Source organism: Perkinsus marinus (genome assembly GCF_000006405.1).
Source record: "Perkinsus marinus ATCC 50983 genomic scaffold scf_1104296962766, whole genome shotgun sequence".
Classification (NCBI taxonomy): Eukaryota; Perkinsozoa; order Perkinsida; family Perkinsidae; genus Perkinsus; species Perkinsus marinus.
This window is the reverse complement of record NW_003205333.1, coordinates 148,071-173,455: the sequence shown is the minus strand read 5'-3', so window position 1 is coordinate 173,455 and position 25,385 is coordinate 148,071. Positions and strand designations below refer to the sequence as shown.

The 25,385-nt window shown below is 48.7% G+C and overlaps 9 protein-coding genes across 10 annotated transcripts; 4 read left to right on the top strand and 5 right to left on the bottom strand.

Annotated features, from left to right (window-relative positions):
• The first annotated feature begins 1,725 nt into the window (after window positions 1–1,725).
• On the top strand, window positions 1,726–2,347 carry Pmar_PMAR014608 (60S ribosomal protein L30, putative). Its single transcript, XM_002771529.1, has 4 exons — window positions 1,726–1,738; window positions 1,831–1,873; window positions 1,937–2,023; window positions 2,080–2,347. The coding sequence occupies exons 2-4, from the start codon at window positions 1,856–1,858 to the stop codon at window positions 2,299–2,301; spliced, it is 327 nt and encodes a 108-aa protein (XP_002771575.1). The 5' UTR covers window positions 1,726–1,738; window positions 1,831–1,855; the 3' UTR covers window positions 2,302–2,347.
• Window positions 2,348–2,400: 53 nt separating this feature from the next.
• Pmar_PMAR014607 (conserved hypothetical protein) lies at window positions 2,401–5,711 on the top strand. Its single transcript, XM_002771528.1, has 19 exons — window positions 2,401–2,573; window positions 2,617–2,730; window positions 2,776–2,814; window positions 2,861–2,933; window positions 2,982–3,129; window positions 3,175–3,269; window positions 3,318–3,420; window positions 3,465–3,521; window positions 3,571–3,643; window positions 3,684–3,769; window positions 3,815–3,915; window positions 3,990–4,093; window positions 4,144–4,272; window positions 4,314–4,487; window positions 4,535–4,629; window positions 4,673–4,805; window positions 4,855–5,039; window positions 5,086–5,198; window positions 5,239–5,711. Exons 1-19 carry the CDS (start codon window positions 2,427–2,429, stop codon window positions 5,316–5,318), a joined length of 2,049 nt encoding a protein of 682 aa, XP_002771574.1. The 5' UTR covers window positions 2,401–2,426; the 3' UTR covers window positions 5,319–5,711.
• A 666-nt stretch (window positions 5,712–6,377) lies between these two features.
• Window positions 6,378–7,460, top strand: Pmar_PMAR014606 (conserved hypothetical protein). The gene has a single exon (XM_002771527.1). It carries the CDS (start codon window positions 6,419–6,421, stop codon window positions 7,331–7,333), a length of 915 nt encoding a protein of 304 aa, XP_002771573.1. The 5' UTR covers window positions 6,378–6,418; the 3' UTR covers window positions 7,334–7,460.
• A 906-nt stretch (window positions 7,461–8,366) lies between these two features.
• Pmar_PMAR014605 (hypothetical protein) lies at window positions 8,367–9,735 on the bottom strand (the record flags this gene model as incomplete). The annotated part of the gene is made up of 6 exons (XM_002771526.1): window positions 8,367–8,479; window positions 8,532–8,763; window positions 9,092–9,240; window positions 9,288–9,484; window positions 9,535–9,674; window positions 9,724–9,735. 6 exons carry the CDS (start codon window positions 9,733–9,735, stop codon window positions 8,367–8,369), a joined length of 843 nt encoding a protein of 280 aa, XP_002771572.1.
• A 2,232-nt stretch (window positions 9,736–11,967) lies between these two features.
• Pmar_PMAR014604 (hypothetical protein) lies at window positions 11,968–13,564 on the bottom strand. The gene is made up of 8 exons (XM_002771525.1): window positions 13,505–13,564; window positions 13,336–13,453; window positions 13,205–13,289; window positions 13,012–13,152; window positions 12,877–12,961; window positions 12,721–12,834; window positions 12,382–12,476; window positions 11,968–12,331 (listed from the first exon to the last, which is right to left on the bottom strand). Exons 1-8 carry the CDS (start codon window positions 13,560–13,562, stop codon window positions 12,134–12,136), a joined length of 894 nt encoding a protein of 297 aa, XP_002771571.1. The 5' UTR covers window positions 13,563–13,564; the 3' UTR covers window positions 11,968–12,133.
• Window positions 13,565–13,704: 140 nt separating this feature from the next.
• On the bottom strand, window positions 13,705–16,467 carry Pmar_PMAR014603 (GTP-binding protein-animal, putative). The gene is made up of 17 exons (XM_002771524.1): window positions 16,364–16,467; window positions 16,196–16,315; window positions 16,074–16,148; window positions 15,929–16,023; window positions 15,782–15,875; window positions 15,667–15,738; window positions 15,509–15,608; window positions 15,358–15,453; window positions 15,198–15,309; window positions 14,992–15,154; window positions 14,873–14,944; window positions 14,719–14,823; window positions 14,450–14,586; window positions 14,307–14,406; window positions 14,088–14,252; window positions 13,870–14,040; window positions 13,705–13,826 (listed from the first exon to the last, which is right to left on the bottom strand). Exons 1-17 carry the CDS (start codon window positions 16,424–16,426, stop codon window positions 13,764–13,766), a joined length of 1,803 nt encoding a protein of 600 aa, XP_002771570.1. The 5' UTR covers window positions 16,427–16,467; the 3' UTR covers window positions 13,705–13,763.
• A 68-nt stretch (window positions 16,468–16,535) lies between these two features.
• On the bottom strand, window positions 16,536–18,421 carry Pmar_PMAR014602 (50S ribosomal protein L1P, putative; the record flags this gene model as incomplete). Its single annotated transcript, XM_002771523.1, has 9 exons — window positions 16,536–16,729; window positions 16,782–17,085; window positions 17,137–17,206; window positions 17,257–17,324; window positions 17,373–17,507; window positions 17,751–17,801; window positions 17,849–17,950; window positions 18,000–18,128; window positions 18,357–18,421. The coding sequence occupies 9 exons, from the start codon at window positions 18,419–18,421 to the stop codon at window positions 16,613–16,615; spliced, it is 1,041 nt and encodes a 346-aa protein (XP_002771569.1). The 3' UTR covers window positions 16,536–16,612.
• Window positions 18,422–18,508: 87 nt separating this feature from the next.
• Pmar_PMAR014601 (ribosomal protein S8, putative) lies at window positions 18,509–19,248 on the top strand (the record flags this gene model as incomplete). Its single annotated transcript, XM_002771522.1, has 4 exons — window positions 18,509–18,589; window positions 18,849–18,942; window positions 18,987–19,074; window positions 19,122–19,248. 4 exons carry the CDS (start codon window positions 18,509–18,511, stop codon window positions 19,246–19,248), a joined length of 390 nt encoding a protein of 129 aa, XP_002771568.1.
• A 2,855-nt stretch (window positions 19,249–22,103) lies between these two features.
• Pmar_PMAR014600 (hypothetical protein) lies at window positions 22,104–24,998 on the bottom strand (the record flags this gene model as incomplete). 2 transcript variants are annotated; one of them, XM_002771521.1, is made up of 16 exons in its annotated part: window positions 24,771–24,998; window positions 24,629–24,724; window positions 24,495–24,583; window positions 24,271–24,381; window positions 24,135–24,212; window positions 24,024–24,087; window positions 23,857–23,982; window positions 23,716–23,807; window positions 23,576–23,662; window positions 23,425–23,524; window positions 23,029–23,111; window positions 22,772–22,974; window positions 22,637–22,725; window positions 22,473–22,592; window positions 22,256–22,419; window positions 22,104–22,203 (listed from the first exon to the last, which is right to left on the bottom strand). In XM_002771521.1, exons 1-16 carry the CDS (start codon window positions 24,966–24,968, stop codon window positions 22,104–22,106), a joined length of 1,800 nt encoding a protein of 599 aa, XP_002771567.1. In that variant the 5' UTR covers window positions 24,969–24,998. The 2 variants fall into 2 exon arrangements, with proteins under 2 accessions (XP_002771567.1, XP_002771566.1); XM_002771520.1 differs by having other exon boundaries at window positions 24,027–24,087; window positions 24,771–24,968.
• Between the last annotated feature and the right edge of the window lie 387 nt (window positions 24,999–25,385).

The window sequence follows — 25,385 nt, the reverse complement described above, 5'->3', positions numbered from 1 at the left end:
AAAGAAAAGAAACCCTGAGAGGTGTGATCATGGCTTTGACGATAATCATGATAGGAATGATGACCATGACCACGACCATCGACGTGCTTGTTGTTGGTGAAAGATCATCATTCACAACCTACATTACAGTGTTAATGCTACTTAGTATACTTGAACAACTTGATGATGATGATGCCGTAGTCACCCCTGACTTAGGCGGGTATGGTGGCAGACGTTTCGACCGTAGAAGCATGACCATACCAAGATTGAGTGCTAGGAGTCTGCGTTGATTCCACCACAAGAGTAATGGTCGGATCTTCAGTAGCCGAGTACATTGACGACGATGAAATTGTTGTCGAGTTCTCTCCAAAGAACAAGTCGCCGCAATATGCTGCCACAATAGCTATAACAAAAAGAGCCGTTGGGCTCGCCATCTGCACACCCTGTACATCTACCGAACCAGCATGAGAAGACGCATGCCCAGACTCGAACGAATACAACAAAGGTGTAGATGAAGCCTCGACAGCTTCTGGAGGGACGTAGTGAATGATGCTGCTAGTTGCTGTCGTTCCCAACCAACCAGATGCGCAAGTAATAGCACCGAAAAAAATCGTCAGTTTCACCAACACCGATAGACTCGACATTACGAACATGTACTAAAACATTAGTAAGGAACTTCAGCCTATTCCAACACAACTCAAAACATGTTCTGATTAGATGAAAACTTTCATGGACCAATTTGGAGTTATGAAAATGATACCAAGTGATAAGCATCATTTCCGTTCGATCATCCGAGAGCGACTTCCCCCCGACACTTTAGGAGGCTCCGTAACGACGATACCCACAAGTTGAGTAGAATGATATCCAAGCGAAGTCGCGCCGGTGGGAAAGACAATCTGAGGGCTTCCATGCCGGAATGTATATCCTAATGAACCTACTTGAAATGTGGATGAGGAGACGTGCCGAAGGAATCATCTGTTTACGGCTGGCACGAGATCGTAGGACGTCGTCTCCTATCACTTACCTTTCTGGTTGATCGGCTTGAGCTTTCCCCGATTTGCAACTTATCGTCGTGGTTGGGGGCACTGTCTGTGAGCGACAAACACAGAACGGTCATCAGCCACGCAGGCAGGTCCAGGGTTGGCTTCTCCTCAATTTCGCAGGCGTCGTCGATGCTTGACTCGGAAGTAACCTGATTATCGATTCAACGGCGAACAAACGAACCCTCGAGAAGCTCTAGGACGCAACTCTGCGCACAAAGGAAGTCATGGTGACACCGTCGCAACAGTTGGGTGTCTCGACGACTATGCGGTCAATGCGATTCACCCAATGCGCAGCAGCTTTCAGAAGTCCGAAAAGTCAGCTAAACTCACTAGAGCGAGGAGCTCTCGGCTAGGTTTCGCCGATTGGGTTGTAGTGAAGCTAAGAAGGAAAGCATCTAGCCTCGCGAGACAGGGGGAGCGCATTCCGAGACAATACAGTCTCAAACATTTACTCGTCGTCCTCAACAAAGTCGAGAATCTATGCTAGACTGATACGGTTGATGTCTACAGGCGTGTCTCCAGGGCAGTGGCGTTGACAGGGGTTGCAAATGACAAGAATAAAAATGCGCAAAAAGGAAACTTATGAACGAGTTAAAGCAAGAGAGCAAGATTAGGTAAGTCATCGCACATCACTTTACCAAATCGATCGAGTGATCGATATCACTGAGTGGGCCTCGCGCGAGCCCAATCTCAAACCTCCTCAAGAAACCTTGCTGGTAATAACAACTTCTGACCACCTGCATAGCTGACACTTTACCGATGTTGCTGCACCCTGTGGATGACACTATTACGAGTTGTTCTCTTTCAGGAAGCACCCCTGAAGCATCGTAATTATGGTGTCCAAGAAGCAGGTATGTCGCCACCACCAACGGTGTGGTTTTAACTACTGCAATATTATCCTTTCCCCTTTTCAGACTAAGGCCCATGAGTCCGTTAACGCCGGCTTGCAGCTTGTTCTCAAATCTGGCAAGTACACAATTGGCTGGAGGTCTACCATGAAGGTGCGACGATCTACAGTGATCAATCAATTTCCCTTTACTCGTGTTTTTCTCTATAGGCGATCCGCTCCGGCAGCGCCAAGCTCGTCCTCGTCTCGAACAACTGCCCTGCTCTTCGTCGTTCCGAGATCGAGTACTACGCCATGCTCTCCAAGACTGGTGTCCATCACTACGTCGGTGACAACAACGCCCTCGGTACCGCCTGCCGTAGGTTCTACCGCGTCTCCTGCATGGCCGTCCTCGATGCTGGTGACTCTGATATTCTCACCGCTCTTGAGTAAAGGAGGCCTCGAGGGATGCTACTCTTAGCGGAGTTTCTTCGGGATCATCCTTACACGGTTTTGTGCACAGTTTGTTGTCAATTTCACCCGTAGGATGCATATCGTGACAATCCTCGAGATTGTATATGCGATTCCCGCTGATATGGGCTACTCTCGATTCTTTGTCCATCGCCGTTTTCACTGAGAACGTGAAAGGGTCGGCTTCGTCGTATAACAAATTCGCTTCGTACGTCCCTGCTGAGCAGAGGTACCCGGAAGCAACGAGTGATGGAGTAAGTAGGGCGATAAGACAGTGTAAGAGACGCTTATCGTCAGCTTCCTATCAAAGTGCCTCTGTCGAGACAAGTTTCTCATGCGGGGTCACTCTGTTACGGTAATCACTCCATGGACATTTCTGGCCAGACTTCTATCGCGCTCTCGGAATTCAAAGTACGACTCTGCTGGCTCTATAGAATCGGAATTCGTCCGATTCAGGTCGTCTACAAGAAGCCGGATCCTTTCAGCTCTAATGGGGTAGTGTACATCGTAATTGTGTCTAGTGAAGTTCGTGATGTTATAGGCGAACTCGATTCAAGTCAACTCTGTTGGTGGTCGGATAGAAACTACAGCAGTTGTTACCGACCTTGAGGAAGGTCGACAGGCGTTCGGTACAAAACTTTACTACAGGGTTCCCGTGGTAGATCCTAGGAAGCTGTCCTATGTGCTGGAGCCTTTGATTGACGTTGCGAATACGCAGTATTTCGGCCCTATCCAGATCGGGACACCTCCGCAAACTGCAACGGTCATTTTCGATACCGGAAGTGCTGATATGTGGGTACCAAACTCGAGGTGGGGTTCGAATGCTCGTTTTTTGGAGAGCTCACCGGTGGTCAGATTCCATCCATCGAATTCTACTACATTCGTGCCCAGTGCAAGTAACAGCTTTCGACGGCTGACATATGGTGTGGGTTCGGTGCAAGGTCGTATGGGTAGCATAATCGGGATAACATTATTTGCGACCGATTCACGTTTCCCAGGGTCGGATCGTGTATGTTTTGGAGCTGTCAAGAACGATCCCAGTAGTGACATGGTGTCACCCCCTCCAAGGAATCTGCCCCTTTGTATTCCGCATCAGAATCTGTATGGCGAGCGCGTGTGAGTAGCTGGACTGTGGCCTTCCTCAGGGTAGTCTCGGAGACTAGTAAAGATCTCGAAGGAGGTTTATACGATGGCGTAATGGGGTAGTACTGCGGCCCGCTCTTACTCCGTCCACCAACTTCTCGGTGCCAGATTAGGTTTCTCTGCTCTGAGTACTACTGGGACGACAGCTCTGGAAAATATCATCAGTCGCCTTGCAGAACCAGTAAATACATCAGGGCACTGGGGGCTCACTGTCCCACCAGGTCCTAGCGTTTTCCTTGATTGAGGACCCTATCGCTGCAGCGACGATGGGCAGTTCGATCACTTTCGGCGGCTTAGATGGAGCCATGTGTGTAGCAGCAGGGTGACACGGTTGGCAGCATATCGTCAACAGGTATCGTCCTGATACTCTCACGTGGACCCCTCTGGTTGGCCACGTTTACTGGGCTATGGAGACCGTGTTGGAGGTACTAGAAGAAAAAACACACGAAAAAGGTAGCGGCCAAGAATTACGGACTCGAAAAATAGAGAAACGATGAAGAATAGAGACTTTTGTCGAATTTGTGTAGATGGACTTGCCGGGGACGGCGGTGGTGCTGTGAGCGAAGATGGAAAGAATGATGCTAACGATGATATTGGGGCATTTCCAAGGCAGTTGTTCATCCAGAGACAGGTGACGCCCCTCCCCCCCATAGGTGTCGGTCATGTGCATTGGTTCTGCAGGCAGTAGTGCTGGACTCGGGCACGTCGTATCTGCTGGTGCCAAGGCCTGACTTTGTGAAATTCCTGTCGGCGCTGCTTCCCTCTGATAAACTGGCTGAATGCTCAGCTCTGAAGCCTAGCAACCTACTGGTACTGCGACCTCGGATGCTACCGAGGACATCACCTCTCAGATATGCCCATGCCAGCTGCAGAGGTATGCGCGGAAGATCAATGTACGTGTTGTGTGTATTATCGATTCTCACTGCCCTCGAACACAGGTTTTGGTCGCTAACAGGCAGTTTCCGATATTCCCGGCTGATTACTTCACCGGACCGGCACTGTCTGGTGGGCAATGTGTCCTGGAGGTGTGTTGTTATGTTTCTAGCACATGCATGATGATTGGTGATGTTAGGTTCAGATGGGCCACGACACGTCTCCATGGGTATTTGGTGACACGTTTATGAAGAAGTTCTACACTGTATTCGATGTTGGCCATTCTCGCATAGGGTGAGATGGAGTCTATTGGAAACACCAAACCGCTACCTCACAGTTTGGCCGACCGTCTGCATGTTCCGGAGCACTCAGCCTCACGTATGGTCGTCAACTCGCCTCTTTTACCCCAGGAGCAAGACGCTCACGGTTTCCGAGAGACCGAACTCGGAGCCCTTGTGGCAGTAGCCCTGGTAGGAACTGCTCGTCAATAGCCTGCTCGTTACCTTCTGAGTCGCTCAGGTGACGCTACTGTGTTTTATGGCGGCCACTTCTACGTCGGTGAGAAGGGCTTTGTCCTGGGTGTATCGCCGAGAGCCCTCCCCGGCCCGGCGTGGACCAACTGCTGGGGGCTGCTGGCCTTTCTCTACTCCCAAGCGACGATCGGATTCGAGGCGGAGTCGTGTGCAGGGAAGCGCCCCACTCAGGTGCCGCATTTCGGAGCCTTTCATGCGATAGGGGAATCTTTGAAAGGTTCCATCCTGAGTCCTATGATGTTGCTCGAATGCCGAACCTGACAACCCCACTTATCACTCGGGAACAGCATCGTGCTCACCGTGGATATCGCGCGCCCCAGAGGGGTCATGGTATGCGTCGCAGATCGACTGTTATCTGACTGTATTTTAGGGGAGCCGGCTCGTCCTACTCCTACTACTACTACCACATTGCCTCCTGCTACTACGTACTACTTCTACTATCAAGTCTAGCTACATTGATTTATCTCCTCGTCGAAGCGAGTATTCGATAGTTTTATGTTTTCTCCCTCATTCGTCCACAACTGCTCTCATTGTGTGTACTCAGCCTCGTGATTGACTTATTGTTGATCGAATCGCTCGGAAACTGTACTATTAACGATCTCTCGAGATGCTTTTGACATGTCACATGGGCCACCTTTCAGTGATAGTTTCAGGTCTTGTAATATCTTTGGCTTGGAGCTGTGGTGCGTGGTCGAGACATTTCTTCTCGCTAGCTTTTAGCATACTTGACTTGTGGTATGTGCTGGAAGTGCGTCCGCTACTACTACCAAAATAAGACTGAAATAAGCACACAATCGCTCCGCCAAAGTGAGCGATTACCCTCCCATCAGTCATCTTTCTATAGTCGGTCTGTTGAGCTGGATCGACTTCAATAGTTTCCGTTGTACTCTCTCTTGCTGCTAGGAGAAGTGTAGGGCTGATTATTCTCTGGGAATGATTCCCATACTGTTGGCTCAATGTGAGACTTACAGATTCATGCTTGAGGACAAAGCTGAGTCATATCAATCTGTGCCTTATGAGACTCCACATTCCTTCTCATAGTTGCCGATGGAAATATATCGCTATTGGGCGTGAAGTCCTACATAACGCCCTTTACATCGTTCTGGCAAAACCTTCGCATTCGGTCACATTATGATAAAACTCATATTCTAGTCACAGGTTGTGCGGAATCTTGTTCATTGGTAGCGTTTTACGTGGAGTACGCGAGCTGATCGATATTAGTAGAGCAGAAAGGCTCCGGAATGAGGGAGACTTCGGGGATCTATTCCTTTGGTAGCATATCGATGTGATTGGACTTTGATAGCAAGTTGAAAGCATTTTCTGGTGACGAACTCATCATCAAGCGCAGATGTAAGTGTTGGGTTTCTCGCCACGGGTGAATGGCTTGACCAAGAGGACGTAACAGAATGGAAAGTTCCCGCTAGAGACAGCTTGAGAGCTTTGTGCTGAATTTGCGCTTGCGTGCACGATTATTGTGTGCTGCTCCACTAGTTGTTGTCCCTTATTTTCAGCGACGTTTTCTTCGCTTTTGGTTTGTATCGATTGTGATTATGCCAAACTACATGCCTGATTCTATTAATAGTACTGTTGAGAGTGCCACTCTGAAGACTCAGAAGATGGTTGATGATTTCAAGAAGACGGATACTGGGAAGAAAGTAAGCCGCTCAACTAGTGCGGCTTTGGGAAGTGTCTACTCTTTCGTCGACTCTCTCTTGAGTAGAGGTGAGGAGTTGGTTGATCGTTTACTCCCTGAGCCTCAGTCATCTGCTGAAGCCTCTACTGCAAGTCCTCATAGCTCACATGATGCTGATGGGGTGAGCCCTTTCAGTCGGGCTCTATCTCTGGGCTCGACCGTCTGCTCTCGAGTTCATGCTCGTGCTACTAACAAGGTCTATGCGTTTGGTAGCAATGTGAGTGTGTCTTGCGAGAAGGTTTATGCTAACGTGGTGGATTATTTCGAGACTTACTTGAGGTCTTTCCAAACTATCTTATCCTATGTGAAAGACACTTTTCCCGCGCTGCAGATTGCTGAAGAGGATTTTCTAGCTATTCGCAACAAGGCCACTGAGTGGTGGGCTGCTTTTGTCGAGCGTGTCCAGAAGGTTTTTTATGAGAATAAGGAGGCCGCTCAGACCTCTATGAAAAAAGGCGAAGATGCTGTTCATCAGTACACTACGCAGGCCAAGGAGACTGCTGCTAAGTACTCTGCTGATGTGAAGGAAAGAGCCACCAAGGCTAGAGAGACTGCGACCATGTATGCCACTGACGCTAAGGACACTGCTAGCAAGTATGTTGCCGGTGCTAGGGAGGCTGCTGAGAAGTACGCTGCTGATGCTAAGGATACTGCCAGCAAGTATGCTGTTGATGCTAAGGAGACTGCTGGTAAATACGCCGCTGACGCCAAGGCGACTGCCGACAAATACTATCAAACTGCTACTGATAAGGTGAATGCTACTAGTAAGTGAATGTCGCAGGTTTCATCATAAAACAAATATTATTTTGGTGGGGTTCGTGGAACCCACCTGATTTGTAGCAGCCACTTGTGCTGCACGGTACGGTTGAGTCTCATGAGTGGACTTACGTTACCTATATCGTCAGTTATATTTTCTCGTAGCGTTTTGGGTGTTGTGCTTGTTCCGGACGATAACAGGGTAGATCATCATCTGGATTATTGAACCTTATGGGTAGTGCTGAGTTATAAGTGAAGACTGAAGGTTCTAGTAGGGGGAAACAGGCGATACAGTGTATGGTAGGAATCCATCATAAACCAGTATTATCAAAAGCCTGATTTATCTATTCACCTACTATGCACTGTGGTAGTCGATTGTTTGCTGAGGCTTATCGATGACATTATCGTCGCTTAGTAATTCGTTCAAGTCAAATGAGAAAAGGTCATGTTTCTGTAGCCTCAGTTGGATTGGGCAAGGTCCGGCAGAGAAGACTATATCCGACTGTATTATCGGTTTGTTGACTATATCTCGATGATGTTCTCGCTTGACCTGAGGTCACGGAATTTCGTACAACTCAAAACCAATAGCATACCTGAGAAGTACTGAGCGGCAATCTTCCTCTCCACAACATTCGGCTGCTGCTAGTAGTATTATCCGGACCGTCTGTTCAAGTCGGATTAGCGCCTTCTCTAGGACGGTTGTATTAATAAGCCCGGCAGTTTGACCTCCCTGTCCCCCCACGTTCTGGTCTTAGTATGGCAGAACTACGATGGGGCCAAGTTCAGTGACTACTCAACACATGCAGAAAATATCAACTTAGAAACAAATACGTAACACCAGAGAAGCATGGTAGACGTCACCGATGGCCTCGATTACTCCTCCTGTGAGGATTTCGCTTCCTATTGAAAGACTGCGTTCGCCGATACAGCGAGTCTTCCATTCTCAGTCTAGTAAGTTCTTCCTCGCGAGCTGCCCAGAACTGATCCGAGGGTCGGTAATTGGGCTCAGCCGCTGCCTGAAGTAGCATGTCGAATCGCCAGGCCGACTTCTAGCTCACCTCAGCTACGTTTCCCTCAGGGACGTCTCCACCCGTCTTCTCTATGTTACTGGAACCTTCGGGCATCCACGAGGCGCTCTTGGTCCCCAAGTACTCATTATCCCCTAGCATGACCAAATCTACAGTAGGCTCCTGCGCCTTGTCTTGCCCTCCTACCATCATCAACTACACCGCTAGCATCGTCCTCGGGTACTCGAATCCCATCGTAGCCGTAAGCTGCCTTCAGTGCAGCCTCTCGAAGGGCCTCACCAGCATCCTCTCCTTCCCCATGCTCAATACCCGTAGTTGTCCATTGCCCCGACAGGACTCTCCTCTCCATATCCTGTTGGAAGAGCCTTATACGACGACGCTTCGACAGCATGGATATTTGCCAGAACATCCTCATAATCTGACACAAGTGGCAGATCGAAGCACCCCCTCGGGGATAGGTTTCCTGGGACGCCTATTCCCTTGAAACTGAGGTGAGTTAACGAACAAGTCGGGGAAGGCCTATCACCGGCAGACCGTCATGATAGCATTCCTCTCTGCTCAGTGTTGGAGGAATATTGGTTGCTTTCCTCAGCTGAGCTCAGGTGTTTCTCCAGTCATTCGAGGAGTTTATACACGAATTCAGGTAGTAGTTTCCAGAAACCAACGAGACTTTCCGCCATATTGTCACCAACACATGTAGTTGACTATGTGCTTGTTTGTCCAACACTGCCTCCGCCCGGTTCCACCTGTCTGATGTTCCCAGTATTCGGCCGAGCATCAAAGGCCTCTAGTTCCCGCAGTGATAGTAGAAATTCCTCGTGAAACTTCACCACAGTAGGATGGACGAACCCGCACTGTTTCATCTCCTCCAAAACCGAATGGGCCATATCCAAACCTACCAAAAAACGTCACCGCGCCACGAAATTCAACACACCAGCCTACCCGGATGCTTAGGGCACATGATGTACCCAAACATCATGAGGGAAAAGGTAACCTCATCGGCCGGGATGTCGTGCTGCTGGAAATGGTCCATCGCGGCTTGCCATCGATGCCAGTCCTTCTTGCGGCAGTACAATGCCAACAGCTTATGAGCCTTGCTCCTGGCCTTCACCACTTTCACACCCTCAGATGGCAGGTACCTGGAAAATACGAAATTCGTTGTAATCAGCAAAAGGGCGTCTTATTTTACTCTTCAATTAGTTGTGAATGTTGTTCTGGACTGAGCTTCCAGGCCTCAGGTTTGTTCCTCGGGCCAGGAATATCTCTGGGAGGGACTACGGAACCCCAAGGGAGCACTTCGCCAGGCTGCAGTACTCTCGTGCTGTGGACCTGCAGAGGTCCCAGGTTCGATCCCGGGAGGCGGCTCTTTCCCACCTACATCAGCAATCATTTTCTTAGGAGTATGCCTAACATCCCGTCGTGTATCGGCCGAGACCTTCCTACTATGCCGGGCCCTCACAATAGAATAGGCAGTGGGGCTTGGTCGTGATGGGCAGGCTCGGGGCTGAGACTTGGTCTAGACAGCCGCATTAAGAGCGCTCAGTGTGGCTCACCCGAGAGAGGGCAGATCGAGTCGATACCACACCAGAGTGAATCGCTAGCTGATGCATGGAAGCCGCTAGATAACAGCATCGCGACAACATTTGCATGGAGGAGGAAGTAACCCGTCAACTAGCGTCACGATGTCACTAACAAACTCAATACATGAAGAATTAGAAAAAGGAGCGCAAGCTCCAGTGCGGGATGAATAGTAGAGTACGACGAGGTTTGAAGATTCAATCGACGCTATGATGAAGCCGTGCAAAGTAAGTGCATGTGAGAACCTCAAGAGGCCGTTGGTTCATTTAGCTCCACACAACTTCCAACATCACGGCATTCAGGTTCAACCTTCGAGAGGTAACAGCGCGGCGCCGGCCAATTGTGTATCTAGATAGGACGAATACAACGTGATGACAACGGCGGTACCCGAGAACCCACAAAAATGCCCTTCCAAACTCGAACTCCCACGAAGCGCTCGGTCTTTATCCGAGCAAACAACGTGATGATATACCACACCATCGCCTCTACAATACCTATACGATGCACGATTAACAACAAAGAGGGAATATGATTCCAAAGCCGACCTATGATGCCACCCATGAAGACTTGTTCAGCAGTATGATCTCGTATGATTACTCTAGATAGGGGCACTGGTAGCAGTACCAGCGACCAGAAGGAAATGACTACGGCCAAGTGGTCTGAGGCGAAACGAAGTCATCAGAGTGCGACACGCAGGCAACAACACCACCTTGGGAGATGCTCTGGCTGGTAGCAAGGAAATGACCATCGCGTACGAAGGAGCGGATCTTCTCCAGCCACGACCTGGTCATCTGAAGTCAGTGTTGGAAAATATGCCCATCGTCAACCCCATGTGTCGGTGACAATATGAAAATTCAGGGCAGTTTTCGGGGAAGTTTTGTTGCTTCCTGTAGATTTCTACGCGATTTCATATATGAACTCCTATAATTAGTGAGGAAACTTCTAGGGTCCGCCCGAAACCACATATGGTCGCGAATGAGAGGCTGCGGAAGTCTTACACTGTACCCCTGCTCTGGGCAGTATGCACGATAGATGTGATCAAGCATTATAGTTAGCCATATTCCAACTGCTCTCACTGCATGGCTCGAAGGCATGCCGCATGTGATGTTGCAGCTCCCCACAGGCCGCGGTTGGCGAACCTGCATCATCATCAGTCTATCATCTTACCGCAGGTCCGACTCGGTTACAACACGTTTCCAGCCCAGCTCGCTCAATATGAAAATGACTATGATGAAGAATACAAGACTGTATTCGCGAGACCCTCTGCGCCACCTGAAGAGATCGACTCGCGGACTAGTGAGAACTCGAGTGGAAAGATATGCACATGGCCAACTGCATGTGGTTCTGAGAAAATTTGGGGAATTCTTGTTAGTCTCTGTACACTTCTACCCGAATTTATATATAAACTCCTATAATTAGTGAGGAAAGTCCTGAGCTCAGCTGAGAAAACCAAACATAAATCCTATCGTCGGAGAAGCCCCGTCCTACAGCATGATGAGAATCAATAGCACCTCCACTACGTATTCCAAGTACCCGTATACGATGGAGATACCCTCGAAAAAATTCGGGTTAAAAGGAGCAGTTATGTCGCCAACAAGGTGATGACCTAACACACCCCAGTACGATGACCGGAGGAAGAATCGATCAGTACCGAAGGGGCATACGCTGTCCGAGTTGACATACCAGATGGGGTGACACGCCGATGACATAAGATGAATGTGATATGGTCTGTAGCAATCAGAAGGCTTCGCTGGTGCAGTACAGACCAACTAGCAATAGGAGTTGTGATGGTAGTACTCTCATTTCAAGAATGGCTTGCGCGTGCGTGCAGAGGCAGTTGCCCAGCGCGATTCGGATCTCCCATGGCCTCACTCACTTACTAGACTACCATCACTACTGATTCAGTACTACCGTGTCACCACTAAGCAGTTGCGGAACGGAGAAAAACACTTTCACCACCGATCAACTCCCAGTCCAACTACACCTCCCACAGTCTCATCAATTTTTCGCCAATTTTGATACCAACACAATACCGAAGTAGATCCAATAATCAATACGCAGATTATATCACAAGTATATCTGCTACAGATTAGCTACCACAGTCGCGGCATATAGCAGGGGAAGATAACTGCAGTGCGGTAGGCTCAAGAGTAGTATTAACTTCTACAATATATCTTTTAAAAGTGTCATAAATACAACGTATACGTCCACTACACTAAACCTGAAATTTTCGATGCTGGACTTGATGGGTCCACTCCAGGATCTCCCGCGGGCTCCAGAGGTACTGCCTGCTGCAGCTGTCGAGGAGTGTGGACGCCCGTGCTTGGTGGCCTCACGTCGGATCCATCAGCAGTGATGTCACTATTTTTCAAGGGGACAAAGCACCGAGGTGCTGGCCAGTTATGAATCTGAGAGAAATCCAATGAGAAAAAAGGACAAGTCGACAAGGGGGACTCACTAAGCAGCCCCTCAGCCACCGTCGGCCCGTATAGTTCTCCGTCTTAACACGCAATAGGAGTGTGAGCAAGAACCAAATTATTCCCTCAACTACACCTGAGAGAAATCACACTATATGCAAGCTCAAGGTCCTTTCCGTAGATCGAGAAATTGATATAGTTTTCAGTTCCGTAGATTAGTATTAATATGGCATATAATGGTGGGTAAATACCCAATACATATTGACAACTAGATACTCAGAAATGATGATGTGATAGCCTCGCAAAATAATAAAGAACTATTCCCCTAGTTATGATGACATAACGCACGCTGAAAGATCCACATCCAATGATGGTATTACCAATGATGCCAGCCACAAAGACTTGCTGGCTCGTATGGTCCTTGAGGATTATACGAGATAGCGGTACGGGAAGCAGTGCCAGGGACCAGAACCCCGCTGCTGCAACAAAGTGATCTGAATCACCAACATGCCCAAGATGCGCCGCCCAGATATGACCTTCAGAAATGACCGAGGCCGTTGGCAGTAGGTGCCCAGCATGCAGGAAGGCTCTGAATCGATCTACAAACGAGGTGAGGCCACCCTGACAGACCGAGCGAACGTCGCACAGGAGCTGACACGGTCACTACTCACACTATAGCCTTGGGGTGTTTGACTCACCCTATAAGAGAAATCAAGTGCGAGTATCGTCCATAGTGCTGTTGTTATAACAGCATGGGAAGATGGCATACCACACGAAGTGCAACACGATCCGACCGGCCTGGCCTGATCCGCCTGTGATACACCACCTACACACTCCAGCGCGTCTCCTATCGAAAACTCTCACAATGTGTTTCCATCCATATTCGTTGCTCGCTACCACGATTATGCCAAATATGATGATACTGTACTCGTGAAGACCTCTACGCCAACTGCAGGGTCAATACAGTACCACCAAAGCCGGGTCTAGGAGCTCACATTGTAATAAGGATGAAGAAAATGCCAGCAGCATAAGGAACATAGCCGAACATCACCGACAGACCCTCCAGAAAACCTGCGTTGTACGGCAACGTTACATCCCCTGCTAAATGCGTGCCTAGAAAGCACAAGAGCGTTGGAGCAGGTGGGAAGTGGGAGCACTGCTCACCATAGGGGCACTCACTGTTACTGTTGACATACCATTTTGGCAGGCAGACATTTGTCATCGATAAAGTAAAGGCCTTCAGGACAGAGATAGCTCAGCCGGCTAGCCTCTTGCAGTACATTCGAAATAGCCGTAAATTGACATCCCACCCCGTCAGTGTAACGCAAATCCAATACTCCTCTATACAAGGAGAAACTAGTTTACGTCAAGTTAACGTTATGGCCATCATCTGGCTCTGATAATACACGAGGAAGGGAAGTCATCACTTGAAGTCCCTCTGAAAGTTGTAGCCGTCGTCATCGCCTTCCATCGCGGTGTCGGAAGCCTGGATATTCCATCACAACTCCAGCACACCCTCCTGAGCTCACCTCCATCTGTTGCGTTCGTTGTCTCCTCTCCTTCTTCCCTTGGTTACGTTTTGCCTCCTTAGTCTTCTTCTTGATATCCCGATTCACACGCGGGTTCAATCCCGTGAATATACGTTTTTCCTTCGTCTTACCAGAAGCCTTCTTCTCCTCAACAGCCTCGTCAATGAGAATCTACCAACAACAACAATACCATTCCCCTTACCCCTAAATCTACTCACCGGCACTTCCTCCTCCTCCTCCTGGTCGTCATCATCAACTTCATCTACCTCCCCTTCCTCGCCGCTTTCCATCTCCATATCGACGCCCATGTCAGCACTCTGAGCCGCGTTATGAGCCGACCCGCTGAACTCCACCCCAGCTGCCGCTTCCGCGTTAGTATCCGCCTGAAACGTCAAATCACCCGTCCTATTGATGAAGTGTGGACTTTTCACCCTTACCTGGCTGAAGAGTGCGTCAATGTCAAACTCGGGGCTGGCAGCAGCGACCACTTTAGCGAAATTCTTGCCCTTATCAGCTGCAGGAGGCATGCAGAAGAATCTGATTAAAAAACAGTAATTCCCTCTACCTCGCGCGCCCTTACCGCAGCCTGCCAGCTGTCCACTCTCTAAGAACGTCCTTGGCTCCCTGCCGGAAGTCCGGTGCGCCCCCACGACGGAGTTTACCCCGACTCCGACACACATGACCAACCAGCTCATTCACCGACTCGAATGCAGGCATCTACCAAAACCATCCGAAAATGCATATGCTGATATAATCACACTCGCGTGATGGGTTACATACCACAACAATCTCAACCAACAATTGTTAATATGGTATGCCTCCATATCAGCACTACCCCTCCAGGCTCACCTTGAAATGCTTCAACACGGCGTTGCGCGGTGTACGTTTGACCAACGCCTCAACGACTGGCATCGGGTCCTCGAGGGCGTCCACATTCACCGACTGTCGAATTACCTAAAACAAATCCACATTAGCACCACCGTAGAAGAAATACTCTTCTTACCAAACTAGAAGTGTTGCTGGCCGACTCCTCAGTGCCAGAGAAAATTACACCGGGGCAATCTAGTAAGCTCACCTAAAGGGAAGGGTACTCCTACCAGCAACAATAGTGATCATGCTCACAGTCTTATCTATCTGGACCTCCTGCATCTGCTTAGTAACCCCAGCACGATTGCCAGTCATAAGGTGCACACCCTTGCCTCTCTTCATAGAGTTGATAACAGAGGACTTACCAACGTTGGGGTAGCCAACAATACCAACGTTGATGCGACCAGTACCAACACTCCTGATGCAACACATACAATGCCACATGCTGAGGACAACACTACCTTGCATAGTTCTTCAAGAGCTGCAACAGGGCGTCGCTGCCAATGACGCCATAGCTAGATTTCAATAGCCCCTCAGAAGCCGTCTCAGCCGCGATAGCCCTGCCAGTTTGACCTGTGTTGAAAACCATAACACACCACTGAGCAGTACCCTCCCCCCTACGGTCCCCAGAGCTCCTAGCGGCCTTGAACGCAATAGTAGGGAAGTCCTTACGAAGGTAAGCCAACCAAGCTTGGACAGCCTCCTTAGGTACGAGATCTAAAACCAACAGTAGCCCTACTACTACTATGCCGATTCCACACCGGCTGATTACCAATCTTATTAAGCAAAAGGATGACCTTCTTGCCGTTTGAAAGTATCTCCTCCTCGAGGCTCTTGCATCGGCAACTCAGAGGGTCTCGAGCATCCAAAACCTTTAACACATCACTCGATGCAGACCTCCAAGTCGTCGTATGAGCAGCAGCAGGCTACCTCTACTACGACGTCAGCCATGCCCATAACCTTCCTCAGCTCCCTATAATAGGCCCTCCTAGTGTTCTGTGCCTGCACCACCAAGTCATATCACCTCGCCTCGCCTTCCCCCTACCTCCTTGGAACCGCTCCCAAGATGAGTCACGCTGTGCATGTCCCTCACAGAAGTAGACGAGCCAATGAGCGCATCAGCCGATCGATCATAGAGCCTAACGAAGGAGAACACACATCACAACCCCTACCGTTCCATCCTCCAAAATACCTCGTCCTTCGCTCCGCCTCCGATTTCAACTCTGCCAGGGACTTCACCACCTTGTCCTGATTCTTCCTAGACACCACTGGCTCGACTGGCAAGCCCTATTCCAATGACGGCTCACTCGACAGGCTCATCAGTAACAGTGCCCTACCTTCTTGCGGAGTTCCCTCTCCCGCTTAATATGAGCCTCCTTCTCTTGCTTCCTCTTCTCCATGTCATTCAGTACCTACCCCAACGATTTAACCCGTGTTAAAACATCCCAACCTGACCTACCTCCTGTTTAAAAGGCCAGCTGTTCGGTATCCCCGGATCTCTTCTCTTTTTCGATACCACAACTCCGACTTTCTTTGCCACCCTAGCCTGCTTCTTCACCTTCCGATTATGCTCTTTCACCTACGTCGACGTGGCAAACAACAGAGCACCGACGCAAGTGAGCTCCACCTTTTTCTGGATATTATATTTCCTGTTCAGAGTTTGTCTTCTAGAAGGCTTCTTGATCTTCATAGTGAAGGAGTAGCAGAGGCAACAACAGCACAAGAGAGGCTATTCAAAAAAGTATAACGATCAACCCCAACGCGAACCAACTAGCAGTATACGTGGGAGAAACTTTACTCGATATAAGGACAGTGCCGATAGAGCCGATAGAATACGTCTGGCCGGGGATGAGCTCAGATGCTTCTGGTCACCACATTATTTTCTACGAGGCTTCTTCTTATTAGCAGTCTTCTTCTTGCCCTTCTTCTCGTTAGGCTTTGAGATCTTCCGAGGCGCCTCAGCCGCAACAGCCACACGCTTCTTCTCACGTCTCTGCGACAGCACTTGCAATGCAACAACCCTAGATCCCCGGTTCAAGTCCTACCTCCTCCAATTTTCCCACAGGGACTTCCGACAGCTTCATCTTGCCAACGTCTTCTTCTTCTTCTTCCTCCTCCTCCTCCTCCTCCTCCTCCTCCTCCTCCTCTTCAGCCACCTCAAAGCGTACCCGTTTGACGCCCTTCTTTCCAGATTTCTCTTCTGCCACAGGTTTCGGCGCCTCAGCCGCCCATACGGGGAGCATGATCGAGTCTGTACTCTGGACGCCGACACTAAGGATCTTACGTTTCACTGACAACATGTCGCTCGACAAGGCCTCAAGGACGACTCTAGCGTTCTCGACGAGATCCCTGAGAAAGATACACTTCCTGCCTAGAATGGAAGATTCAAAACAAGCCCACTCCTTAGCCATGGACGTGTCACCAATACGGACGCTGATGCTAGCTCCAGTACTCTTACGATAACGGGTACCTCAGAAACGAAGAATGGATCACTCGCGGTAACCTGATTAGACTTAATACTGTTGAGCGCCTTCTCAATTTGCTTGGTAGGATCCACGTCGCTAGAAGTAGGCCACTTGACGGGAACCCTAAAGACAGCGGGGAGTAACAGCACTCCTAGAATTTCCTCGAATTACGGTATCTTTTGCTTTTTGTGATGGAAGAAGTACTTGCCAAGGAGATTGGGGAGCATATCGGACACGGAGGAATCGCAGAGAAAGACGTCGTGAGCGTTGGCCAGATCCCGGAGGAGCTCAAAACGAGCCGCGTACCTACACCAAGTGATAGAACATATTTTGGGTTTCCTCAGCTGAGCGCCTCACTACATGATGAAAATTGGCATACGATTTAGAAGAACGGAAAGGTAGAAAAACCAACAAGTATTTTCTCAAAATTTCCACAAAACTTTTCTATTCTCACCAACACACGTAGTTGACCATGTGCATATTTTCCCACACGGAGTGATTCAGGTGCGCTCAGTCGAGATATGCACAGATTCGCAAGCCCTCTATTACTTCGATCGTAGAGCCTTGATGGTTACAATCTTGGCAATGGGCAAATTGTATCTGCATAATACCTATAACGACCTAAGATACGCAAAGATCCTCCATACTTGGCCACCAGCTTCTGAGCGGTTTGCTTAGGATCCCGAGCTATAAGGCAAATGGACAGTCCCTCGATGCCGTTCTTGCCGTGAATCGAGTGAGGTACTTGTCTGAAAACGACGACTTCCACAATGGTCCTCTCCTAAGCCTGTATACTACATCAACCGATATTTATTATCAGCTTTTCCCTGTATCTTATCAACATTAATCTGCACAGTGACAGTGTCGCCAGCCTCCTCAGCCAGCAGGTCTCTGGTGGCCTTCTCAGCTGACTTCTTCGCAGAGTACCTGAGGTCGACTCAGATGTGGTATAACGAGCATCAAACATTTTATACAACCTCCCAGGAACACTATGAAACAATAAAAATGAACGTCGGAAGAATGTAGACTTTTCACGTGACGCATTTCAAAAGGTAAGAAGAAAGTTTTCACTTTCTAGACCGGTGGAAAACTCGGATTTTTCCACTGAGGATAGCAGCGAGTCTACAAACAAATATCCGAGTCCTTTTGTCTTACTTAAGGAGGGCATTGAGTGCCTTGGGTAGCTGAGAGTTGCAGGCCGATAGGGAAGACTTCTCCATGGGTGCCAGAACAATCGATTAGTTGGGCGAGCGCTACTCTCCACACGGGTTCGGTGCGGGGTACGAGACGTGTATGTCCATTTGGAGATGCAGAAGGCATGTGAGATGGTGACTAGCCTGCTGACGGCTACAGCACCGGTACAGCGGTGTCCATATAGCACGATGAACGTAAGAGTTAAGGTATGCCTTGCAGTGTCGGAAGACTATGCACATGGTCAACCACATGTGTTGTTGACAAAATGGAAATTCTGAGGAACTTGGGGAAATTCTCATTGGTTTCTGTACACTTCTACCCGAATTCGTATGTAAACTCCTATAATGACTGAGGAATCTCCTAATGGGGCGTTTCTCAGCTGAGGAAAGCGAACATATATTCCAACACTGGTGCCTAGTGCGAGTCGTAGCCGACCTTAAGATGCAACCGTAGGTGCATCTTTTGAAGTTACTGCAGCGGGGAGGTTTCATAAGGGGTTTCGTAGTGGAGGGAAACCGTATCAATATCCTCCTGAAACGATACCAATGTAGGGTGATGCTAAGAGGCCACGTTCGAAGGAAGCTTGGTCAGTTGCTCCCGTCATACGTAATATTCAAGTAGTGTCGAAGCCCAGCCGAGACATCTGGCTCTTGCCTCACGAGCTGAAGGAGCGGACTGGGTGGGTCAGTGATTGGGGCGTTTTATGGTCATTTGAGTGATACTTAGGATGAACACAGGGACTTGGATAATGCAGACTCCTGAAGGGTTCATGACACATCGAGAGTGCATTGAGTTGGGAGTAGGTGGTAAGGTTATCTTTGCTATCAACAATGGTGCACAGAAATGGTGCTGATTGTGATGGAAGCATGTTTCCGATCGATGCCGACCTGTTTTGTAACTTAGTAACTTTAGTGGGGTATCTCATAGTCCTCTGATGTTGTCGTCCACTTGTGGTTAATCATCATCGCTATGGGGAACACCAACGCTCTTTCTGGTAGAAGCAGCGAAAATGTCCCTGCCGAGGATGGAACCTGGGTCGTTTACGTGCGAGGTATGAATGGCTACACACTCACGTATAGCGTGAATCTACATAACGATGCCGTGACAGATCTCATGGAGGAGATACGCAGGGAGATTAGGAGATTGCAGGAACTTCGAACGATTTTCGACGATTCACATTCAGGCCGGAATCGATGTGAAATGTTTCATTTTTTCTCGGTGCAAAATGTTAGCAGTATTAATGGTCGTGAAGCTGTCAAAGTTCACGACAGGTCTACATCGGCGCGCCAAAACATATGCGTACCCTCTCGAATTCCCTTCGTGGTCCGTCTTGTTCTGATATCGCTAGTGCTGTATAACTCCCTGAGGAAGTCGCCCTCCGCACGGGGTGTGCAAGAGGTTCGCTGCGAGAACTACCCACAAAACACCAAAAGTAACACGCAGCCAAACCGAATCCGACTCGACCACTGAAAATGTGCTTGCGTTGACACTGTCATGTCTCCTCTTACAGATGCCGGCACTCTTATCATGCATGAAAATGGTTACCCGTCACTTAACGCAAGTTGATCACTAACAGAATCATATATGACGATAATTGAGTTTGATGCAGTATTCCTACACGTACATCATGGTACTGCCTCGATTCGGTCTAGAGGATGATACTCGTCCGGTACGATATGGCAATCACATTACCCCTGCAGGTCTGCAATCTCGTGCCGACTCGATTCAGTTCGTGCCTGAGCGCTCTCGTTTTTTTGGAGATCTGCCCCGAACTAATCTATGGTGAACGCAACAACATATAATCACGTATTGAGAAAGTCAATCGTTGTAGATAGTCGATTTAGAGGTTTATCAGTCGGATTATCTGATCAGATCGAATAAGCTGGTGACGTCAGCTTATCAGTGGTAGGCGGTTCTACCCTTTGACTACCACAGCCGCACTGAAGGACATTAAAATGGCGGCTCTCGAACGAACAGAATCAAGACAACAAAAATGAATAATCTATCGAGAAAATTGCAATGCCGGCTTGTATCACATCTCATCCAACTCGATGTTTCATCAGTACGACGGATCAAATCAGCCTGATATTAGTTGTGCTGATCAACACTGCCGATCAAACGTTGTTGTGGTGAATCATCGCGCCTGACGCCGCTCCCTTTGTTGCTTAGTTTGAAAACAAGCTTTTGATTTTAGCTTTTTCAAGTGACGACTGATTAACACAAGACATAGTGGAACGTCTCTCTCCAGAAGAAGTCACTGTATAGTTGTGATGAGAGAAAATGTGCAACTACTCTTTTTAGACGGAATGACCAATAGCAACAGCACGTAGCAGCGAAATAGAGCTCATAGTCGACCAAGGTAACACCACGAGTTATACAAGCAGTAACATCAGCAGGAATTCTGGCAGTTCCAGGTTGATAAACACAAACCACCGTTATATCACAGATTCCAGTGCTGTTACACTCGCTAACCGGTATGGTGATGACGAGAGCGAAAGCAATCAATAGTGAATGGAAGAGATTCGAGCCACTACCGCAGGACCCTAACCGACTGAGATCAGAAGCGAAAACCACTTTAAATGGCATTCTAAGGCTTCTCTTCTTCGGCTCTCCTCTGTACAACATGAAAAACTATATTCAGGTTTTCCTCACAACAAACGTCTAATACGACGTTCACAATCATACCATTAACTGGACAACCTTGACATAAAAGCGGGAGGTGTATGTTGGTAGTCCCGATCAGAATTGTTCGACGGATCATCACGACTCTTATCGCGATGGGATGTATGAACTCTATTTAGTTTAGTCTTATAATCAATGACGACCTAACTTGACAGGGACCGTCGCTGGACACTCACTACATAACTAGAGAGATACTTCTGAGTCACCCACTGTGAGTGACCCACATCAGACCAACCGCGACTATCATCATTTCTGATAGAATAATTGCAATGGATTACTAATCAATGGTATCATCACATATGGAGAAGTGCTGTTGTGCATTTCGTGCGGAACCGTCGAGCAGCAATAACAGCACGCGTGCAAGTCTAATAGCATCAGCAATAGGATGCGGCCAGCATGAGGCAAGAAAAGTTTTTAGATGATTTTGGTAAGACCTGTTCTCTGCGATAATACTTAACAGTGGTACCACGAACAGAAAGGGTGAGAACATCATAAGACACCACTGTATCGTGAGGAGAATCATGGTTACCAAATTGACCGCAGTCGATTTTGGGAATGAAAACACTTTTGGTCGAGACAAGAAGTAGGGCAGTCGTTGGCCACTGATTGAGCTGTAGATTCCTCGAGTTCGAGGGCTTGACGATCAGCGCCTGCCTGCACATCTGTATAATACAAGAGCTTGGAGCTTCGCTCTTCGCAAGGGCGAATATGAGCATAGGTGAGCTCATCATAAACCAGAAGGTCATCGTCGTTGTCGAAGCCGCAAGATCTTTGAGAACTCTCGCGGACTTCTACACTACTCTGGCCGGACGATATGTATTGTGGCATCTCACCCGAAGGGAGCTGCAAGTAACTACATGATGACAAGCTTTGAATCATCTATATTATGATGTCGGTCTACCTTGTGGGGACCCATCCCTGCTCGTCCGTAATAAGGCGTTTCACCAGAGACCACTGACCATCCTCAGTCGAAGAACTATACCTGCGACGTGCGGCTGAAATTTGTGGGAAACAACAACACGTTCGCTACAGCAGAGTCTCTCCTTCGAATATCTCCAGCATCTTGTCAGCGGAAGACCCATATGGGATGAAGTCGCATATCACTTCACATTCAGCTAAGGCCAACCTGAAGGTAACAGCAATTACGTTGCAACGACCGAATACCACTGCAGACCTACTCTTCGACATGTTTATCATCGGGTTCCTCTCCCAAACCACTGCCGGGAAGTAGAGAGACTTTCTCAGGAGTTATGCATGTCATCATCTCCGAACAATTTGAGCTGCTTCCTGAATAGCCGTCGAGCTGCTGCGTCCTCCAGATGCCACCCAATGCGCCTGTAATCTGCCAGACAAGAGAACTTCCACTCACATGACACAACTCCTGATGACTCTCACCGTCGTTGCAGTGGAGGCACTTGCGGCAGCCGAGGGGTGCCCGTGAGAATCCACAACCGGTGAGGGCGAGAGGATAAGCAACTGTTCGTTGAAGCCTGTGCTGCTCGCATCAGCCGACGCCTGAGCACAAGTGTCCACAGAAGCATTCAACGGAACATGCGTACCGGAGGAATCTTCAGGAGATTGCCAGAATCCGCCGAAGGTGAAATGTCGTCCCACATGGGAGTGATGTCAGCTGCTGCTGATGATGAAACTGAGAATACACAGATACTCACAGCAAGCAGAGGAAGATCCCTTACTGGTCCCTCGGTGGCCATGTAACGTACCGTGGTTGAACTGCATAGGGCGGTCCTCGTTAGCCGCCCCCGCATCGTGTTCAAGACTGGAGCTCGGGAGAGTCTCCAACATACACTCCCAATGGTGACATACGACCATATGCTCAGGGAAGTCTCGCACACTTCCCACCCATTCGCACGGGGGAGAATTGCTGAGCTCATCGACCCTGAAAATGACCAAGTCCAAGAAGAGGTAAAATTGGACGAGTTCTGCATCTCACTTCTGGCAGCGAATTCGTATCTTGGAATAGACCCTCAGCAGCGCTGCAATAGGCCCCTCAATGGACTCGTTGAAGGGGAAAACCTGAGCATACTAGAAAATCGAGATTGTGGACAAGTCAATCACATTAGGAATATATACAGTGTGAACAAAGTCGCTGACTATCGACTTTGTTTGGCTGACTATCAATGATTTTATGAGAATTTATTGACACTGAAATATAATGGAACTTAATGGTTGTTGTGATGTGTCGTTATACTACTATAGATCACAAAGGCGTTCTCAAACCTCGTTGATACTAATATCCCCAATTTTGAAAAACTATCTCCGAAACACACACTTGCATAACTGCTCGATTCCCAAGCCACAAAATAAGCCCATTGCAACGGTGGTTTACGTCTATCCCTTTCCTAAGAGGACAGCCACAAGACGGGCAAGGTAGAGTCTTGAGCTTGGGCTCCTGTTCCACATTAGCACGTCGCCATCCCTCAAAGCATCTGAGCATCGCAACAAGCCATACCGCAGCATTCATTCAGCCATATACCTACCTAGCACAAGTCATGTGCGCGCATGCCGATGCTATCGTAGGATCAGGCGTAGGGGAGGCGAGAGCGCCACAGATGGAGCACATGTATCTTCACGCACAGCGAAGATTCCATAAACGCACTTCGGTGTGACTTATCCCTACTGTGCAATGCACGGGTCATCGAGCTGGTCCACAAGTTGACTCCTGGATATCTCAAGATGCTTCCCTCTGCTCGCGGGGAGCTCTCGAGCAATCTAACACATACCAAAATGACGCCGATAAAGCATGCCTCACTGTCACCACCTCCAGCGCTCTGCTTCGGAGGCTGGGAAGATCTATAGGCTTCGGTTCAACTGCGGTCTTCGTACAAGACGAGACGCTCTCCTTACCGCATCGACGTCCACTTCTACTACCACTGTTACAAAGTCCCTGATTGTAAGGTTCGACACAAATCATACGAAAGTTCCTACTACTAGCTCAGAAGCTCGAGAGTTCTTCCTCTTCGTGGTATTGACAGAATCCCCACTGCCGTGTCTACTTAAATATATAAGCGAAGGCACAAAGAACGTCGATGAGCCTACCTTGGGCGACCGGGAGATCTGCTGTTGGATGTACTCAAAGGAATGTACTTCCTTAATTCTTCTTCGCTGTGCGCATATCTAAAGATACCACACAGCATACCATTCCTCCTCCTCCTCCTGCTCGAGCCTCTCTTACTTGCATCGAGCACCATTCTTGCAACCGCATTTGCCATACACCTGTTCGTAACAGATAGCCGTCTTGGTAAGGTTCGGCAGAGACCTCAACTCCGCCTCAGAGTGAGCGAAACTGACAGACACACGCAGTCTCGGCACCAGAATTCCGTATCGAGCACCTATCACATCACTAAGTTAACATGGGAATCTTTAGTACGGGATAGTGGCATGGTAATGTGAGACTACCTGCAACGATCGCCTTGAGGACAGGTCCACACACCATTGGCATTCATTCTGAGCTTAGGGCACATCTTGGTCTTCAAGAAAGCATTAGCCTGATGCAAGATGAATGCAATGAGCGGGGGATCTCCTACCACTACCTTTACAGCAGTGGCCATACTCTCTGTGCGATAAACCAGCAGTGTGCCGTCCGGAGCCGACTTAGTGCCAGCGTTCGTAAGAGGCGAACAGGATGTCTACTGAAGAGACTAAAGCAAACGTCGTGATAGGACAGAGACTCACCCTTCTTATCGCGAGTTCCAACTTGGATTTCACAGAGTCCTCGGATTCACGACGAGGTCGTCTATTTTCGACCAGCCTCAATAGTGCTGAAGGACTGCCGGCATCAGCTGTGGTCGAAGCCGACATGGTCCGCTCCGATTTGGTCGTCTTCGTATCATCTCCATTCTCCATATCGTGTTCTGGGTAACTCATCACCATTCTCAGGTAATGCACCGAGAGCCTTGGGGTTGTATATCAAAACTACTACTGACAATAACACAACTCAACCCACCCTTTTCAAAACACTCCAACACAAATCACCCATAGAAAATATGAAATCATTCGTCGTTCACAATCCCGAAACGTCGCGAATAAATACCCTACATCTGCCTCCCTCCCATTGATGACAGTTTCAGTGGAATACTCCACAGTTATCTCAACTCCCAGTAGACTGATAGCTCCACGGCAAAAAAAACTACGGTTTATTTTGGGTCCACGTGCGAAATAGACAGTAACAAGATGCACCATCAAAACAAGGGTGATAATGACATCCGGAGAAAGCCCTAACGATTGACATCCGACTGCCTCGAGACGAGTGAGGATCTTCCCTAAAGTCCTCGTTATTTGAAGACAACG

Bases quoted from the DNA above. Each gene is read 5' to 3' on its own strand.
- Pmar_PMAR014608 (XM_002771529.1), top strand. The intron at 2,024-2,079 runs GTGCGACGATCT...TTTTCTCTATAG, and splicing joins GCTGGAGGTCTACCATGAAG to GCGATCCGCTCCGGCAGCGC.
- Pmar_PMAR014607 (XM_002771528.1), top strand. From the start codon at position 2,427: ATGCGATTCCCGCTGATATGGGCTACTCTCGATTCTTTGTCCATCGCC. The intron at 2,934-2,981 runs GTCGACAGGCGT...TTCCCGTGGTAG, and splicing joins TGTTACCGACCTTGAGGAAG to ATCCTAGGAAGCTGTCCTAT. The intron at 4,273-4,313 runs GTACTGCGACCT...ATCACCTCTCAG, and splicing joins TGAAGCCTAGCAACCTACTG to ATATGCCCATGCCAGCTGCA.
- Pmar_PMAR014606 (XM_002771527.1), top strand. From the start codon at position 6,419: ATGCCAAACTACATGCCTGATTCTATTAATAGTACTGTTGAGAGTGCC.
- Pmar_PMAR014604 (XM_002771525.1), bottom strand. From the start codon at position 13,562: ATGACAAATGTCTGCCTGCCAAAATGGTATGTCAACAGTAACAGTGAG. The intron at 13,454-13,504 runs GTGAGCAGTGCT...TGTGCTTTCTAG, and splicing joins TAACAGTGAGTGCCCCTATG to GCACGCATTTAGCAGGGGAT. The intron at 13,153-13,204 runs GTGAGAGTTTTC...GGTGTATCACAG, and splicing joins AATATGGATGGAAACACATT to GCGGATCAGGCCAGGCCGGT.
- Pmar_PMAR014603 (XM_002771524.1), bottom strand. From the start codon at position 16,426: ATGAAGATCAAGAAGCCTTCTAGAAGACAAACTCTGAACAGGAAATAT. The intron at 15,876-15,928 runs GTATTTTGGAGG...CTCCTTCGTTAG, and splicing joins GAGGCGGAGCGAAGGACGAG to GCTCTATGATCGATCGGCTG. The intron at 14,407-14,449 runs GTAAGGGCGCGC...TTTTTTAATCAG, and splicing joins TGGACAGCTGGCAGGCTGCG to ATTCTTCTGCATGCCTCCTG.